This window comes from Emys orbicularis, chromosome 5 (genome assembly GCF_028017835.1).
Source record: "Emys orbicularis isolate rEmyOrb1 chromosome 5, rEmyOrb1.hap1, whole genome shotgun sequence".
NCBI lineage: Eukaryota > Metazoa > Chordata > Testudines > Emydidae > Emys > Emys orbicularis.
In genome coordinates, this window is record NC_088687.1 from 119,067,215 (window position 1) to 119,084,105 (window position 16,891).

General features: G+C 41.6%; 1 protein-coding gene across 1 annotated transcript; it reads right to left on the reverse strand.

Moving 5' to 3' along the window:
• Positions 1 to 375: 375 nt before the first annotated feature.
• Positions 376 to 16,688, reverse strand: LYAR (Ly1 antibody reactive). The gene is made up of 9 exons (XM_065404735.1): positions 16,607 to 16,688; positions 14,229 to 14,419; positions 11,630 to 11,744; positions 9,301 to 9,408; positions 6,304 to 6,387; positions 3,919 to 4,345; positions 3,453 to 3,569; positions 1,232 to 1,317; positions 376 to 818 (listed from the first exon to the last, which is right to left on the reverse strand). Exons 2-9 carry the CDS (start codon positions 14,348 to 14,350, stop codon positions 684 to 686), a joined length of 1,194 nt encoding a protein of 397 aa, XP_065260807.1. The 5' UTR covers positions 14,351 to 14,419; positions 16,607 to 16,688; the 3' UTR covers positions 376 to 683.
• Between the last annotated feature and the right edge of the window lie 203 nt (positions 16,689 to 16,891).

Consider the following 16,891-nt stretch of genomic DNA (forward strand, 5'->3'; position numbering starts at 1 on the left):
AAACAAACACCCACGCTTTACTTGGCTTCTAACCAAATATTTATGGTAATGAAATATGAACAGATTTAACTCTGTGTGTATAAAGGTATGTATTTTCATTTAGTGTGCATTAGGAAATTAAACGTTAAATGGATAGTGACTTGACACAGACAAATCTCAATTATTCCTTTTATGACAAAACAGGATGCTAAAATATTAGTATATGATCTGCAGCATATACCATTAGCTTTGGACCAAAACATTTTTGTTTCGCATATAACAAAATATTTTCATTATGTGTTGTATTAATACATCAAGTTTGCAGCTGTACTGCTTCCTGCAAAGGTGCAATACAACCTGGGTCTTAATAAGCAAATTCACACCTGCATAAATTCAGTAACATGAAAAGGATTTTAATAGAATGGGCAACAAATTTTCCATTGTCTGTTAAAAGTTCTACCAAAAATATATTTTCTGTAAAATCAAAATTTCTGAAAACATATGCAACCATTCCCAAATTTCAGTTGTACATATAAGTGTAGGGAAGAAAAGGAGTGGGGAATCCAGGAATAGAATTACAGCTAAATTATGCTGTGATACATACTCAACGTCTACTGAAGTCAGTGAAAGCTGTGTTTGCATACGTGATAGAATTTGGATAGTCTGCAATTGTAAAACTTGATCATTATGAAAACACTCATTTTCTATTTCATGAGTTTAACTTTGTCCTTTAAAACCTTGAATTTGGGATTATTGTTCACTTTCTTATTAAATAGGACTAGAAGATCCTCTTGTGATTTATGATGTTCACCAACTACTGCATGATACTGGGCTAAAACCTACACAAACAAAAAATAAATAAATAGTTCAAGTTAACAGGAATTATTTCCACTTCTTTACTTAAACATTCCACACTAAAATGCACACACATTATGTATCAATTCAATAATATTGCTTAATTAAAATCCAGCAAGAAATCTATTAATACTTACAACTCAAAGCTGAAATTGCAAACTTAAGTATGTCCTTAGGTGGTGTTTTGCTGGATTGGGGGAATCTCCAATTTAAAAATCACAGAATAAACTCCTTAATCACGCATTTTTGAATCTTTATACGATTTACTAATTAACCAGTTCACATTCAACGGCATATGACTATATACTTAAAGTCTTTGTCTATGTAGGATAGTTTTCTTTTAAATCACCTATTTCACAAACTAAAAGGGGTTTTAAAAATGAAGACTCTACTGTACCTTTTTTCTTAGTTTTTTTATTGAAATTTCATTGTTTGGGGCTTGCTTCAGAACAGCTTTCATAGTTCCCTTCCAGTTGAATTTACCTATAATATTGTTAAAAACATAATGGTATTACATATCTTCTATATTTCTAAAGTCATCTTTTCATCACATGTTCTAGCTAAAACTAATCACAGAACCATTGTCCAGTTCCTTTATCTTTGCCTTATTATTGCACCCACAGCAGCATCACCACCCTGGCACAAGGATCAAGCAAGTTGTTCCTCTGGTTAGCTACTGTAATGGGGTGTACAGACCCTATGCTGGCCTGGCAACTAAGAAGTTAATGCAGCAATCACCAGCCAGTGCTGGTTGGCAGCCTCACAGCAGCTGTGAGAATAAAAAAAGAGCTGGGAAGCAGAGGGGCAAGCAAGCTGGAGAAGGAAAGTCCTGCTGGAAAGCTGGTGTGAAGCCACCCAGAGAAGGGATGAGCGGATATACAGGCTGTAGAAGCCTACAGAACCTAGGGAGGTAGGAAGTTCAGCACAGCAGGAGGAGTTGCTGAGGCCTGATTCCACATGCCTGGTTTAAGGCGCCTGAGCTGGAACCCAGTGGAGTGGGTGGGGCTGGGTTCCCTTACCAGTCCCTCAGAGACTTAAGAGCCAAAAGGAGTTTCCAGATCTGCTGAGGACAGGGACCAGCAAACTCTGCCAAGGATAAAGGAGGAAACCCATAAACCCCAGCAGGACTGAAACTAACACCCTTCATAGCTCAGAATGGGCTTACCATACAAACTCAGGCCATGTCTACACTTGAAATGCTACAGCGGCACAGCTGCAGCACTTCAGTATAGCCATTACCTATGCCAACGGGAGGGGTTCTCCCATCAGCATAGGTAATCCACCTCCCCAAAAGGCAACAGCTAGATTGACAGAAGAATTCTTCCATTGATCTAGTGATGTATATACTGGGTGTTAGGTTGGCTTGGGAACTGGTCCTGCTTTGAGCAGGGGGTTGGACTAGATGACCTCCTGAGGTCCCTTCCAACCCTGATATTCTATGATTCTATGAACTCTCTCTCTCAGGGATGTGGATTTTTCACACCCCTGAGCAACAGTTAAACCCACTTAATTTTCTAGAGCCAACCAGGCCTTAAGCAAGAGATGCTGACTGACTGCCCTGCCAGCCGAAGCAGATTCTGTGCAATGCTCCGTCTGACCGAAGTGGGTGCTATTGCATTAGCACACCAGCTCAGCTACCTTTGCATGAAGGAAGAACAAATGACAAGACACCATCCTGGGAAAGGGAGAAGCTGAGCCCTTAAAATAAATATTATATCATGCTTTTCACCAGTAGCTCTCAAAGCACTTTTATCTAGTTTATCTCAGCTCCTATGTGACACACAAATAGGAAATTGAGGGTTTTTTTTTTTTCCCCCTTTTTTTAAAAACACAGGTGGCAAATTTAACACATAATGCAAACTTAGGAAGCCGTTAATTAGTATTGCTTCTAAATGTGAAAACTATATCCCCAAATTACATGGGCTCAATAAAAGATTCATTATACATATCCCGGATGTCAAATACAACTAGCTAAAAATAGAAATAAGGCCAATTTGTGACCCAGCTATCATGTCAAGCAAAGGACTAAGCGGGTGCAAGACATGCCACCCCCTCTTACTTCCCTGCACTGGCTATCCATATTGTATGTAGGAACACAAGAGAGAGCAGCCTCTGTGGGGCTGTTGTTGCCCATTCCTAGAAGGTGGGTGGAAGTGGGTGCTGTGGATAGTAGCCAGCACAGCTGAACAAACAAATCAGGGGAAATAGTCTGCACCAGGTATCAGGTTCGCAGAGATTACTTCCCATGGAGCAAGGTATGAAACAGACTGAGGGCTTGTCTTCAACAACGGGGAGGTTGATGCTGTTGCAATTGATGCAGCGGGTGTCGATTTAGCGGGTCTAGTGAAGACCCGCTAAATCGATGGCAGAGTGCTATCCGGTTGACTATGGTGCTCCCCCAGAAGGGTAAGCTGTAGACCAGACAGCATCTCCCAGCTATGCAACACTGTGAAGACAAGCCCTTAGTCACAATCTGGTTCACAGTCTTCTCCTGGGGCAGCCCTTTGCTCAGAGTTTTGCCCCAAATGAATAGCAGCACTTAATGACTGATTTCATAAGCACATAACTATCTTACTAAAATATACACGTCTAAACTTCCATTTTAAGTTTGAAGATACCTTTATCTGCATCCCCAATTTCTTCAGTTTCCATGGCTGCATCCTCACTTTTTTCAGTTTCTGTGGCTGCAGATGTTTTTATATATTTCATTCTTTTTGTTCTGGTGTAAGGTTCTTCTAGAGAAGGGGAGTGTGTGGGATAAGAGATAAATATGATGAGGAAATATTAAAAAATTTAAATTACCAAAAAAAAAAAATGTAACTACAAAGTTTCTATTCTTGGCATTGGAGTTTGCTGTAAGATTCTTCCTGATTTTGAAATTAAAAAAAACTTGCATCACATTACAAATGTTTTATTTTAAGTTGCATCGTATACTTAAAAAAACAAAACCAAAAAACCAAAAACACAACTTATGAATTATAGGTGTCGTAAAGATTCTACCAAAGCAGGTTACTGAGTTCCCAAGATGCCAAAAAGAAAACAGTTTTCACTAAAAACTGCATGGAATGTGAGCTAGATATATACCTTCTGCACGTTTACGTTTTTGTTTCTTTATATGCGTTTGTTTTTCTTCTTCATTACGATTACCATTTCCATTTATTTCCACCTGAGCTGTATTATTCCTCTCATGCTTTTTCTTCGTCTTCTTCCTTTCTGCATTATTGCTTTTGGAAGTTTCCTCATTTTCATCCTCAGTACCTTCCTTTTCTTTCTTAGGCTTTTTGACTTTTTTATTTTCCGATTTCTCTCGTTGGCTTTCTAATTTCACTTCTTTTTTCTCTGTCTTTTTGTTCTTTTGTCTTTCTTCTTTTCGCTCTCTTTTACTCTTTTTCCTCTCAAGTTTATCAGCCGTCATTTCGTTTTTTTCTGTAGACAATGGGTTTACTTCACTTTTTACAGGCTGGCTTCCTACTTTCTGCAATGGTTTCTCTAGTTCTTTTTTGCTTGGCCCCTTTTGTTAAAAGAAAATAATATTGTAATAAAAATGTCTTTCACATAAATCATTTGGTAATACCACCCAGATCTACTGCATTATTCATGGGGGGGGGGGGAGGGGAGAGAAATGTTATGCTCTGAATAAAAAAAAAACAAACAAACACAATCAATTATTGAGGATAGCATTACTTGGTGGAGATAATGCATCTTAGTTGAAGACTAAAGGACATGCCTTACTCTAACTGCCCCATCTGAAATGATAAAATTTACAACACATGCATGCTTGTCATTTGTTATTCACTTAATTTTGTTTTTAGAAGAATGAAGTGGGCATTTGCAATATATATTAGTTTATTCATTATTTTAGACGTTCCAACATGATGAAAAAATTAAGTTTATCGCAACAGCAAAATTTCCAGGGAGATGGGAGTGCTGTGAAGCTCAGGCAAGCAGCAGTAGGGAACATCAGAGAAGAACGAGGCAAGTCCAGGCAGAGGGTAGTTCCTAAATTACAATATAATAGTGAACAGGTAAAGGTACTTCTCTATGAGAGACAGAAGGTGTTGGCAACAGCTAAGCAAATCAGAATATTAAACAGAAATTGGGAGCATCCAGCTCACGTAGATAAAAGTTTTTTTAAAAAAATTGTTGAGAGTTGCTGCTTACAACTCCATAAGCAAGACTGAGTTCCATTTTGTACTTAAAGCAGGGGTAGGCAACCTATGGCACGCGTGCCAAAGGCGGCACACAAGCTGATTTTCAGTGGCACTCACACTGCCCGGGTCCTGGCCACCGGTCCGGGGGGCTCTGCATTTTAATTTAAATTTTAAATGAAGCTTCTTAAACATTTTAAAAAACCTTATTTACTTTACATGCAACAATAGTTTAGTTATATATTATAGAAAGACCTTCTAAAAACGTTAAAATGTATTACTGGCACACGAAACCTTAAATTAGAGTGAATAAATGAAGACTCGGCACACCACATCTGAAAGGTTGCTGACCCCTGACTTAAAGCATGGATTCACCATTGCGTTTTGTATGAAAACACGAGCACATACTCTCCAAACTTACAGCATTTACACTTCGAGTAACAAACTTATTACTGCCCTGCAGTGAGGCCACAAAGGGGGTGGGGGGGAAAAAATGAATATCTGGGACCACAAACAGTAAAAATGTCTTAATCGTACTCTGACAGTTATTGCATGACATCACTACAGGTCAGAGTTAGAGTTGCTTGGTTGTCTTAACGGTGCATTTCTTAATATGTTTGGATCTCTTTTAAGTGTAACCTTAACTCTGAATTTCCTAGGTTTGGAACACTTGACTGGGGAACAGTTGAAACATACCTATGATGTTTTACCCTTAAATTATTGATATTCTTAACCTTAAATTCATCTTAATGAAGCTGTGCCTCTGGGAACAGAATTATTAATCTTAAAATGCATTAGATAACATTTATATTTAATAGAAACTATTCTTTTTCAATAGAAAAATCCAATTTTAAAGTTGCACTTCTAAAATGAGTTAATAAAACACTCTAATGGGTGGGTAAATGAAACAATATACATACTTTCCGTTACAATGGAAAAAAGATGTGCAAAAATATTATCGGACACAGATGTCAGATTGGGGTAGTAATGATCAGAAAGTGGAATTTCTGTTCCTTATTAGAAAAAGCAATCTGGGATAAGAAGTTTACACATGCCTTCCTACTACCATGATGCGATCACTGCCTATAGCTTACCTTCAGACGTTGTTGTGCATACCCCAGCTATGCTGTATCAGCAATACATTGCGCCAGATTAGCAAAAATTCGGTCTCGTACTCTCCATCTTTTCTTTGGACACCAGAAATGACTCTTCCCTAATATACAGTACTTAGTGTCTCCAATAGGGGTCTTGAAGGTTCTCCACCTTGTTGCCCTATTGTTGTATTCTTACTGAAAGATTTTGTGGCTTTGATTTGACTTACGTTGCTGGTTGCTTCAGAAAAGATATCCCACACCTGGTCCTGCAGAGCACTATTGTCAACATTAAAGCTGTTCACCATCCAATTCTGTGCAGAAAAAGAATAGTAGAAATGAGAAGTGACAGGCATTCAATTTTAACTTTTTAACCATATGTAGGATAAGTATAAAATTAAAGAATTAAAATTAACTGAAGTTTGGTTAAGGAAATGTGTGTGTGTTGTAAAGAAAGGCCACGACTAGCAAGTTAGAAGAAAGGCTTTCAAAATAATGAGTTATAAGGCCAAAAGAAATAAAGTAGGGAGAACGTATGGTTTAAAGAATAACTAATGGGATAAGTGAAAAGGCGGCCTCTGACTGATAGGGGTGACTGCAGATGATTTAAAAAAAAAAAAAAAAAAAAAATCAAACGAAGAATCTATCTTAAAATGAGCCAACACGGCCCTTCCCCAACCCACACACCAGTGTGAACCCAGGTGCAATGAGAAAAAACTGTTGGACAGCAAGGAGGGGAAGAAAGGCCTTGGGAAGAAAGAAGTTGTAAATGTTATCTGGATTAAAACTAGAAATATGGGTAAATTGTCTCCAATTTGTTTTTAGCTGAAGTCAGTAAATGGCAATGACATTTGTTAAAGGGTATAATAAAGTCAACTCTAAGGGTTCATTGCTAATACCTGCCTGACTATGCTGGAGCCAACCAATATGGGGTTTGAGCACCCCTGGGTTTAGCCCATTTGTAAGTATCTTGATCAAATACTTATAAATGTTTTGTTATTATTTGGATGAAGCAAACTGCCTGTTACTTAGGCTTTTTAGGCATATTTGGAGCAACTGCATAAAGTACTATTTGGCCTTTGGATTTAATAAAATAAATTTATGGTTAAATTGGTGTTTGGTGATTTCCCATATTAATCATTTCAAATTATTTAATAATTCCAACACCATATGGCCACGTACTGATGAAATCTAGGAGTCAGTCAGCTGATACAGTGGTCGGCAGGCTAAAGGTTCATTCTCCCCTTTGTGCTACTGCTCTAATTTATTTTGCATATTACTTGTATCTATTATAATATGCCACATGCCATCCATGCCTCTAACTGAGGACATCAATAGCTGCACAAAATTCTTGTCCAGGTCATGAATTAGTTCCAGGCTTCTTCTGAGTAGGGACTGCCAATTGTGCTAACATCCCTTTAAACCCTGTAATTGTTTATTAAGTGAGGGATAACATATTCAGGTTCACTGAAGTCATTTAAAATATTGGACAAGTGAGCACACTCCAAGGTCATTTCCTTAGTTTGTTACAGATTATTAAAATGCAAATAAGTTTCACATGTATCTGTTTAGAAAACTGTTGGAGTTGTCTCAGGAAGAGGAAAGTGCAGCAGCAAATTTCTTCTGATATTCTGAGAAATCAGCAGAAGCAGATTTAAAAAAAAAAAAAAAAAAAAAGGCTTTAATGGTGTGGCCATAAAGGTTTCCTCATTGCAACGTACTATTTCATTTGTTCCAGGAAAGGACTACTGAAGTGACATCGCACTGTTCAAGTTTTTGATCTCTATAGCTTTGGTATATTACGTTGCAAGTTCCCAGGCAATACCATTCACTTCACCTGAAATCACTGATTCCTCAGAAAGCTACTTGAATGTTCACTTCTGCTGTGGTAGCTCAAGTAGTTTCACCACAGTTTCTGTTTCCTGAACCTGAATTCATAGATTCATAGACTCTAGCACTGGAAGGGACCTCGAGAGTGGCCTTGAGAGGTCATCGAGTCCAGTCCCCTGCCCTCATGGCAGGACCAAATACTGTCTAGCCCATCCCTGATAGACATTTATCTAACCTACTCTTAAGTATCTCCAGAGATGGAGATTCCACAACCTCCCTAGGCAGTTTATTTCAACGTTTAACCACCCTGACAGTTAGCAACTTTTTCCTAATGTCCAACCTAAACCTCCCTTGCTGCAGTTTAAGCCCATTGCTTCTTGTTCTATCCTTAGAAGCTAAGATGAACAAGTTTTCTCCCACCTCCTTATGACACCCTTTTAGATACCTGAAAACTGCTATCATGTCCCCTCTCAGTCTTCTCTTTTCCAAACTAAACAAACCCAATTCTTTCAGCCTTCCTTCATTGGTCATGTTCTCTAGACCTTTAAGCATTCTTGTTGCTCTTCTCTGGACCCTCTCCAATTTCTCCACATCTTTCTTGAAATGCGGTGCACAGAACTGGATACAATACTCCAGCTGAGGCCTAACCAGCGCAGAGTAGAGCGGAAGAATGACTTGTCGTGTCTTGCTCACAACACACCTGTTAATGCATCCCAGAATCACGTTTGCTTTTTTTGCAACAGCATCACACTGACTCATATTTAGCTTGTGGCCCACTATACGAATATATGTATTGTCCATTATCAGCCACACAAACGGAGGCATGGAGTAGGAGAAACACGCTCACTTATCCCAGACATGTCTGTTATTCTTTATGGATGCTATATAAAATATGTGGAACCTGGCATAGTTGTCTAGTGGCAGCTCAATAAGGTGTTATTTGGAGGAATACAAGTTAGAGCCCTGAACGGCAATGAAGGTTTCTTGAAGGAGCAATGTCTAGCACAAAGATCACTCAATGTTTTGAGGTGTGTTTGGGGATGTGTAAGTTGGCAGAAACAGCAAATGGAGAAATATTAAAGTGTGTGGTTTGAGGGGAAGAGACTTACAGAGGGGGGATTTGCACTTGCAGGGCTCCAAACCCAACAAATTCTCCAACATGTCTGACTAATAATAATTTAGATAAAAACTACATAAACAGAAGGCCTTTCATCCAAAGATCAATGCTCTATAAATATTAAGTCTCAGGCAGACAGTTATTCTCCCCCACCTGCCAATTATACAGATGTACAGACAGGTTAAGCAACTTGTCTCAGGTAACACAAGTTAGTGGCACATATGAGCGTATAATCCATTAGTCCTAATTTCAAATCCACTACTTGTCTCTAAAATCATACCTGAAATTTGACCTTTTTTCTTGGAATATTGTCAAAGGTGTGCATTTGCTCCAAGATGTTTCTCACTTTGGGGCTAACGTTTGGCTTCTTTATTACTTCATGAATCTTCTGTAAGAAAGAAACCGAATAACTTGTCAAAGGAGCACTGAGTTAACTAGCAAAGTCAGATGCAAGATGAGATCAGAAATACAGAGTACCTTGAATACATAACATCTGCAAACCATTTAGCTTACAGTCTAGTATTTGCCCGCTTTGTATTTAGACAGATTATACAGCCAATTCTGAAAGTGCGATAGTATTACAAAAAGTGCACGAGAAACACCAATTCTTGAGTTTTTGTTTAAAATTCACTGGGGAAAAAAAAAATCATAGAAAGTGATTATATGAATCATTTACACACTTTACAGCTAAACTGAAACACAACTGATGCACTGAGTTTGAAAAATGAAATTCAGAAACAGCCTGGCCAAGGTAAGCTATTCCACTACTTATATACTAAAATCTACACACTATATAGCTTATCTTCGTTTTCAGATCATGCACTGGTAAAGGGGGGGGGGGAAATCAGCTCAGCAATGATCTCAAATTTAAAATATCTAAAAGTAGGACAAGTAGCATAACACCGGAGAACTTTGTTAACCAAACTTTAGTGTATACCCTGTGAGTTGTACTAGAAGAGAATGCCAGCTGGTTGTCTCTTCATAAATCACTCCAGAATTTCACAGCCTTTTAAAAGAAGGGGAGCAGTTGTCTTTGACAAACCTGCACAGTGGGTTTCCAAATTAAAAGCATAACCAATAGACACTGGACAGCTCAAGGGTTTTTCCCCCCAAAGGTTTTGTGTATCTCTCAGGACCATCAGATAAATGGGGAGGCACTACGAAACTATGCTGCTTTTTGGTAACTTAAAAAGTAAGTACTTTTTATAATCTAGTGCCCATCTTCACACCACCATCCATACAAATTCAGGCCCTGTTCTAGCTATTCATTCAAATACACAAATAACTTTAATGATATCTGTAATCCCATTCAAATCAGTGGGATTATTTAAATACTTAAAGTTACATACTGGTTTCAGTGCTCTGCAGGATAGCGGCTTTAAGGCTTGTCTACACAAACACTTAGTTTGCAACAAGCTGGGGTGTGAATGTACCCTGCACTAGCCTGCCACACACTAAGTGCCTGTGTGGAGCCTGCTCACAGTTTCTTAGTGTGCTTTGATCTACTCCTATTGCAAAGCAGGGGAGATCAGAGCATACTAAGGAACTGTTAGAACATGTCAGCAGGGTCCACACAAATACTTAGACTATGTGATGTCTACATTGTAGAGGGCTGTGTGCTTCCTCAGAGCACAAAAACAGCAGTGTGGCCACTCTGGGAAGGGAAGCAGCTCAGGCTAGCCGTCTGAGTATATACCTAGCAGGTCAGGTGTGACTGTACTTGGGTAGCTAGCCTGAGCTGCTGCAGCCATGCTGCTAGTTTTAGCACGCTAGCTCAAGTAGAGTTAGTGCACAGGTTCATCTGCCCCTGCTGGGAAGCATACTCCCAGGTGCAATGTAGATGTACCCTTAGTGCACAGCAGGTTACTGTTGAGTAGATTAACACTTCACATTGCTGCGAATTAAATGTTTGCATAGACAAGCCCTTAGTTTACTGTTGATGTTAATTTTTGAAGCAATTCAAGTGACAATTGTCAATGATGTTGCTATAGAGGTGGAAGAAACAAGGTTACAAATCCAGTTCAATACCTGTATTACTGATTACAATACTGTCACATTTTTTATAAGAAAGAGTCAATGGGATTATTTATATAAATAAATACATACATACTTACAATTCTCTACTTCATTCTCAAGGCTGAGATAAAGAGATCTCTAAAACCCCTCTTAGAAACCTCAAGAATCCTCTCACAAATTTTTGGTTGTCACTTTTTTCTCCTTTTCCACAACTTACAGCAACCACCCCACTAGATAAATAATCAAATTCAACCCCCTAAAAAGTAAGCAGGGTCACAATAGATGGACATACTCCCTGCAGGAGAAGAGCATGTTAACATTTACAATATCCAGCACAGGAGCAAGGACAGAACCTGAATTTCTGATGCCTCAGCTGGTGAGGTGCATTAATGTTAGAGTGTCAGGCTTGTCTGCTCTTCTCTTCACTTCAGGCCATTTTTCAGAACATGTATTGTTATTTAAAATAAGACATCTGTACATTTATTTTCCCAATATGAATTCATATTTATGTTTTTAGTATACAAGGTTTTCTGAAATAAAGTTGAGTTATCAGAAAGAAAAGAACATTAAATATATATTTTTAAAAGTGTTACCTGGATCCACTCCTGTTGTTTAACATCTCCTTTGTTAGTTTTGGCTTCATAACCCTTGCCACCATATTTCTGATCTTCACTTATACATTTCACATGGCTCTTATAATCATCACCCCTTAAATATTAATAAGCCACACTTAAAATCTGTAAACCGTGTTCCATTTCAATTAACAAAACTATTAACAGGTCACAGTCAGTCTCTCAAACAAGGCAACCTTCATAAGCAGGGAAACTTGAGTTATAATTGTACAATACAAATTTATCTTCCAATCCTATGAACGCTTACAAATGTGTAAACTTCTGCTTGTGTTAGTGGCCCCATTGAAGTCAGTGGAACTATTCACATGAGTAAAGTAAAGTACATGCATATTTGAGGACTGCTTGAATTCTTGCCAGTCTAGGGCCTGATAAATATCACTTGACTTCAATGGATGTTAAGATTTGCAAAGAATGCAGAATTAGGTCTTTAATAAATATAAAGTAAAGTAGTATACATCTATAATTACATATATACATTGTTATACGTAACATTTACCTATGCTCATATTGTGGAAAAGCTCTTCGGCACAGTTTAAAAACCATTTATAGAGCACCACTCATTGCTCAAATCTAAAGTAGCTATATGGCTCCCATTACCATAGTATCTGAGTGCCTCACAATGTTTAATGTATTAATCCTCACAACACTCTTGTGAGGTTGTGACGTACTATTTATCCTTGTTTTACAGGCTGGGAACAGAGACGGGCTAAGTGACTTGGCCAAGTTTACATAGGAAGTCTGGAGGAGCAAGGGAGACCTGGCTTCAGTTCAAGTCCTAGGTTAATGCCCTAACCACTGGACCATTCTTCCCCTTCAGCAAAGTTGAATGGGGCCTGAATTTTGTAGCAGATACTAGTGCTAACATGGAAAAAACAGATACACTTCTAAAAGAAACTTGTTCCTGGATTTAGAGATTGTTTACCAAGTTCTGTCTAGGGACATGTTTCTGATCAAGTTATTTATAACTGAAAAATAGAACTGATAATTATAATGGAAAAGCAAATTCCACCACTAGAGAGCCTACTGGTCTGTACCTACAATATTTTATTACCTGTTAATTTAGATAAAACTAATTTCTACTTTTACATTTGGGAAAGTAGACTGTAGAGTGGGGCTTTTTTGAAGAATTTGGGTAGTTGCAGGCAGAGCTGCTACAATTTTGGCAAAAAGTATTCCAGTCACACTGATTCTGCAGCAATCAGCAACATTTTTGCCATAATCAAAAGCTCAAAGTACTATAATTCATAGCTGCAAAGAGTAACAATGGTAACTTTGATGTTTACACCATTTAACAGGGATTGAAAAGTTTTAGCAGGCACCTACATGCCGTAACACTTAAGTTACTCACAAAAGGAAAGCAAATAAACAATACCAAAGGTGAGGGAGCAATAGTATGATAAGTAACCCACTTCAACCTGCAGAGAAGTGCAGCCTTCATTTTTATGCCCTCTTACCTCACAATTAGAACCTGTTGCTGCTTATATGTTTTTAGCATAATTTCTTGTCGGTTTCATGGATGCACCTAAGGCTCTGAAGAGCAACTGTGAAATTAATCTTCTCACTCTGCTACTACTTTGGAGAAGCTATGCAGTAGAACCACTGGAATGGCCTACCACAGTGGTTTTCAAACTTTTTTTCTGGCGACCCAGCTGAAGAAAATTGCTGATGCCAGCGACCCAACGGAGCTGGGGATGAGGGGTTTGGAGTGTGGGAGGGGCTCAGGGCTGGGGTAGAGGATTGGGGTGCAGGCTGGGGCCAGGGATGAGGGTTTGGTGTGCAGGAGGGGGTCAGGGCTCTGGGCTGGGGATGTTGGCTCTGGGGTGGGGCCAGGGATGAGGGGTTTGGAGTGCAGGACAGGGATCTGGGTTGCGGCGGGGGGGGGGGGGGGGGGGGGGGCGGCTCAGGCTTACCTTGGGCAGCTACTGGTCAGCGGCGCAGCAGGGTGCTAAGGCAGGCTTCCTGCCTGTCCTGGCACCGCAGACTGTACTGCGCCCCGGAAGCGGCCAGCAGCAGGTCCAGCTCCTAGGTGGAGATGTGCAAGCGGCTCTCGTCCGCAGGCACCGCCCTCTCCCAGTGCAGAGCCTGTGCTCGGGGCAGGGGCAGTGCTTGGAGCCCCGTGGCCCCCCCCGCCTAGGAGCTGGACCTGCTGCTGGCCGCTTCTGGGGCGCAGCGCGGTGTCAGAACAGGTATGGACTAGTCTGCCTTAGCCAGGCAGCACCACCAATGGGACTTTTAACGGCCCGGTCGGTGGTGCTGACCAGAGCTGTCATAACCCAGTGCTTTACATTCCGTGACCCAGTACTGGGTCGCAACCCGCCGTTTGAAAACCACTGGTCTACCAACTGCCAACTCAGAACAGCACATTGGTTCACACTTGAAAGGGTATTTGCGCAACCTTACAGCTAGAGTTGTTGGTTTGGGTTTTTTTGGTTTTAAATGAAAACCTGAATACCTCACAAAATAATTTAACTCCAACATATCCTAGGAAGCTTTTCTATGGTCACTGCTAAGTGTGCAAGTTTATCTGTCAAGCTCTACTACACCAACATCGTTGACATACCAGAAATCTTTGCCACAATCCATGCAAGAAAGGCACTGGCAGTTTCTGCAAATGTTTACATGTTTTTCAACTTGCCCTTTCTTCACAGATTCTCCACATGCACTGCAGGTAAAAACTACCATTTTGGTGAAGTGATTGAAATAGTTTCTTCTCAAAAGGTGCTTACAACTGCTTCTTTTTCAAATCGAAATCTACAAAAAAATTATGCAATTCATGTTATAAACTAAAAAAACATGTGAATTATATTTAAGAAAAATGTAAGCAACCCACACAAATTAAGTGCACGTGGATCAATCTAACAAACAGACTTAAATGTGAACAAGATTCACAAGTTAATTGCGCTTCTATGTAACATTCATTTTTAATTGCAAACTTCTCTCTCTGTATATACAACTCAAACAATTATTCTGATGTTTTTAAATAGAAAACTGCACGTCACAAACGTGGATTACCTTTGATTCCTGCCTTTCCTTCTCTCCTCACATTAAAATGCTTGCCAAATCTTGCTGTTCTCTCTTTGTAACATTTCTGAAATATGCCCTTCCTTTTTGTCTCTGCTGCCAAAATCCTGGTTCAGACACCATGGTATTGTCTCACACCTGGATTAATTTAACCTCCTCCAATCTGAACAGCAGAGAGTCACGGACTCTATTCTACGCAACTTTGTACTGATAAAAACAATCTTCTCCTAGCACTTTTGACTTCCTGATGTTATCAGGGATTCCTGGTCACATTTTGCATAAAGATCAAACTCTTTTCACTCAAAATTTAAAGCTTTATCCCTCTGCCTAAATAACCATCTCTTGCTCTCCATCTCGCTTTTCTCATTTTAGTTCTCCCTTTGTTTCTCCTCCCAGTCTTGCCTTCACGCCTTTTTTAAAACCCGCTCCCATATTTGGCTCTTACTAAGGGGTATCTCATGCCAGGCATCCTTGGTCTTCTTCAGATCCCCTTGTAGAACCCATTTCTTTCACTTAGGGCATGTCTATGCCACAGCAGCACAGCTACAGTGCTGCGGCCCTGATGCTTCCTACATCGACACAAAGGGTTTGTCAATGTAGTTATTTCACCTCTCTTAGAGGTGGTAGCTAGGGGTACGTCTATACTTACCGGCTGGTTCGGCGGCAAGCAATCAATCTTCTGGGATCGATTTATCGCATCTTATCTAGACGCGATAAATCAATCCCGGAAGTGCTCGCCGTCGACACCGGTAATCCTGCTCTGCGAGAGGAGTAGGCAGAGTCGACGGGGGAGCCTGCCTGCTGCGTGTGGACCTGCGGTAAGTACCTTTAAGTTCGAACTAAGGTACTTCGACTTCAGCTACGTGATTCACGTAGCTGAAGTTGCGTATCTTAGTTCGAACTGGGGGCTTAGTGTAGACCAGGCCTAGATCAAAGGAAGAAGCCTGTTGACCTAGCTGCCTCTACACTGGGGGTTAGGTTGACTTACTGCAGCGTTCAGGGCACAAAAATTTTCACACCTTGAGAGCAGGTCTACACTACAGCCTGAATCGATACAAGTTACATCATTCAGCAGTGTGAAGAGCTCCACCCCACCCCTCCAGCGGTGCAACTGTCACACTGTCCACACCGGTGCTACGTTGGCAGGAGACACTCTCCCATCTATGCACCTTCCGCTTCTTGCGGAGGTGGAGGCGTAATTATGCTGACGGAAGAACTCTCCCCCATCGGTATATCGCGTCTTCACCAGACGCGCTGCTGCGCCTACATAGCGCTGTAGTGTAGACTTGCCCTGAGGTAGCGAGGCCAACCTGTTTCAAACCTACGCCAGGCCTTGCTCATGAACATTACCGCCCGCCCGCCCATCTACTCCTCGCCGCATGCTATCTGCGCTCAACCTGCAGCTCCAGCAGCGCTCCCACGGCTGGCTAGCGTATATTATTCACTGTAATTCTCCCCCCTGCTGGCCGGGTTAGCCCCTGTGTTTCCCTCATTCAGGCTTGGGGGCTCTCTCTGGCAGGACGGGTTAGTGGGGGCCCTGCATACACCTCCCGTCCAGTATCCATCGCATAGCGCAGGCAGGTGAAGAGGGAATGGGTCCCGGCAGACGTAGCCCGGCGGCGGGAACGCGGGGCAGGTCCCCCGGCGGAGCGCGCCGCGAGCTGACAACAGGCGCGTCTCCCAGTCCCTGCCATTATTCCCCGCTCTCCGATGGGCTCTCCCGGGGCGCCACCGACTCCTCCACACCCTCACAGGCGGGGCTCGGCCTGCTCCACCCGGCTTCCACGCGGGAGAGGCCCCGGCCTGACGCGGTGCTCGCAGCTGCTTCCCATACCCGGGAAGCGCCCCTCAGACCGCGGCCTAGGAGCCTGCAGCGCCCCGAACCGCGCAGGCCTGAAAAATCCCCCCTCCACTCACTTTAAATGCTGCGCCACAGCCTCCAACGGCCAATCCCGCACCCGGCACGTGCTGCCGCTGCCACCTCGCCTCCCTCCACCCGGCCGCCGCGGAGCAAGAAGTACGGCTCGGCCCCAACTGCGCCTGCGCTCTGGATGGTGTCACCATGTTCCCCTTCCCCTGCTGCACATGCGCCTCGGTGTCCTCACTACCGTCTTCCCCCCCGGCTCGTGTGCCATCGCGAGTCCTCTCCCCTGTCCCTCTGCAGGGAAGCGGAAGTGCTTCCACCGGAAGTGCCGGGACGGG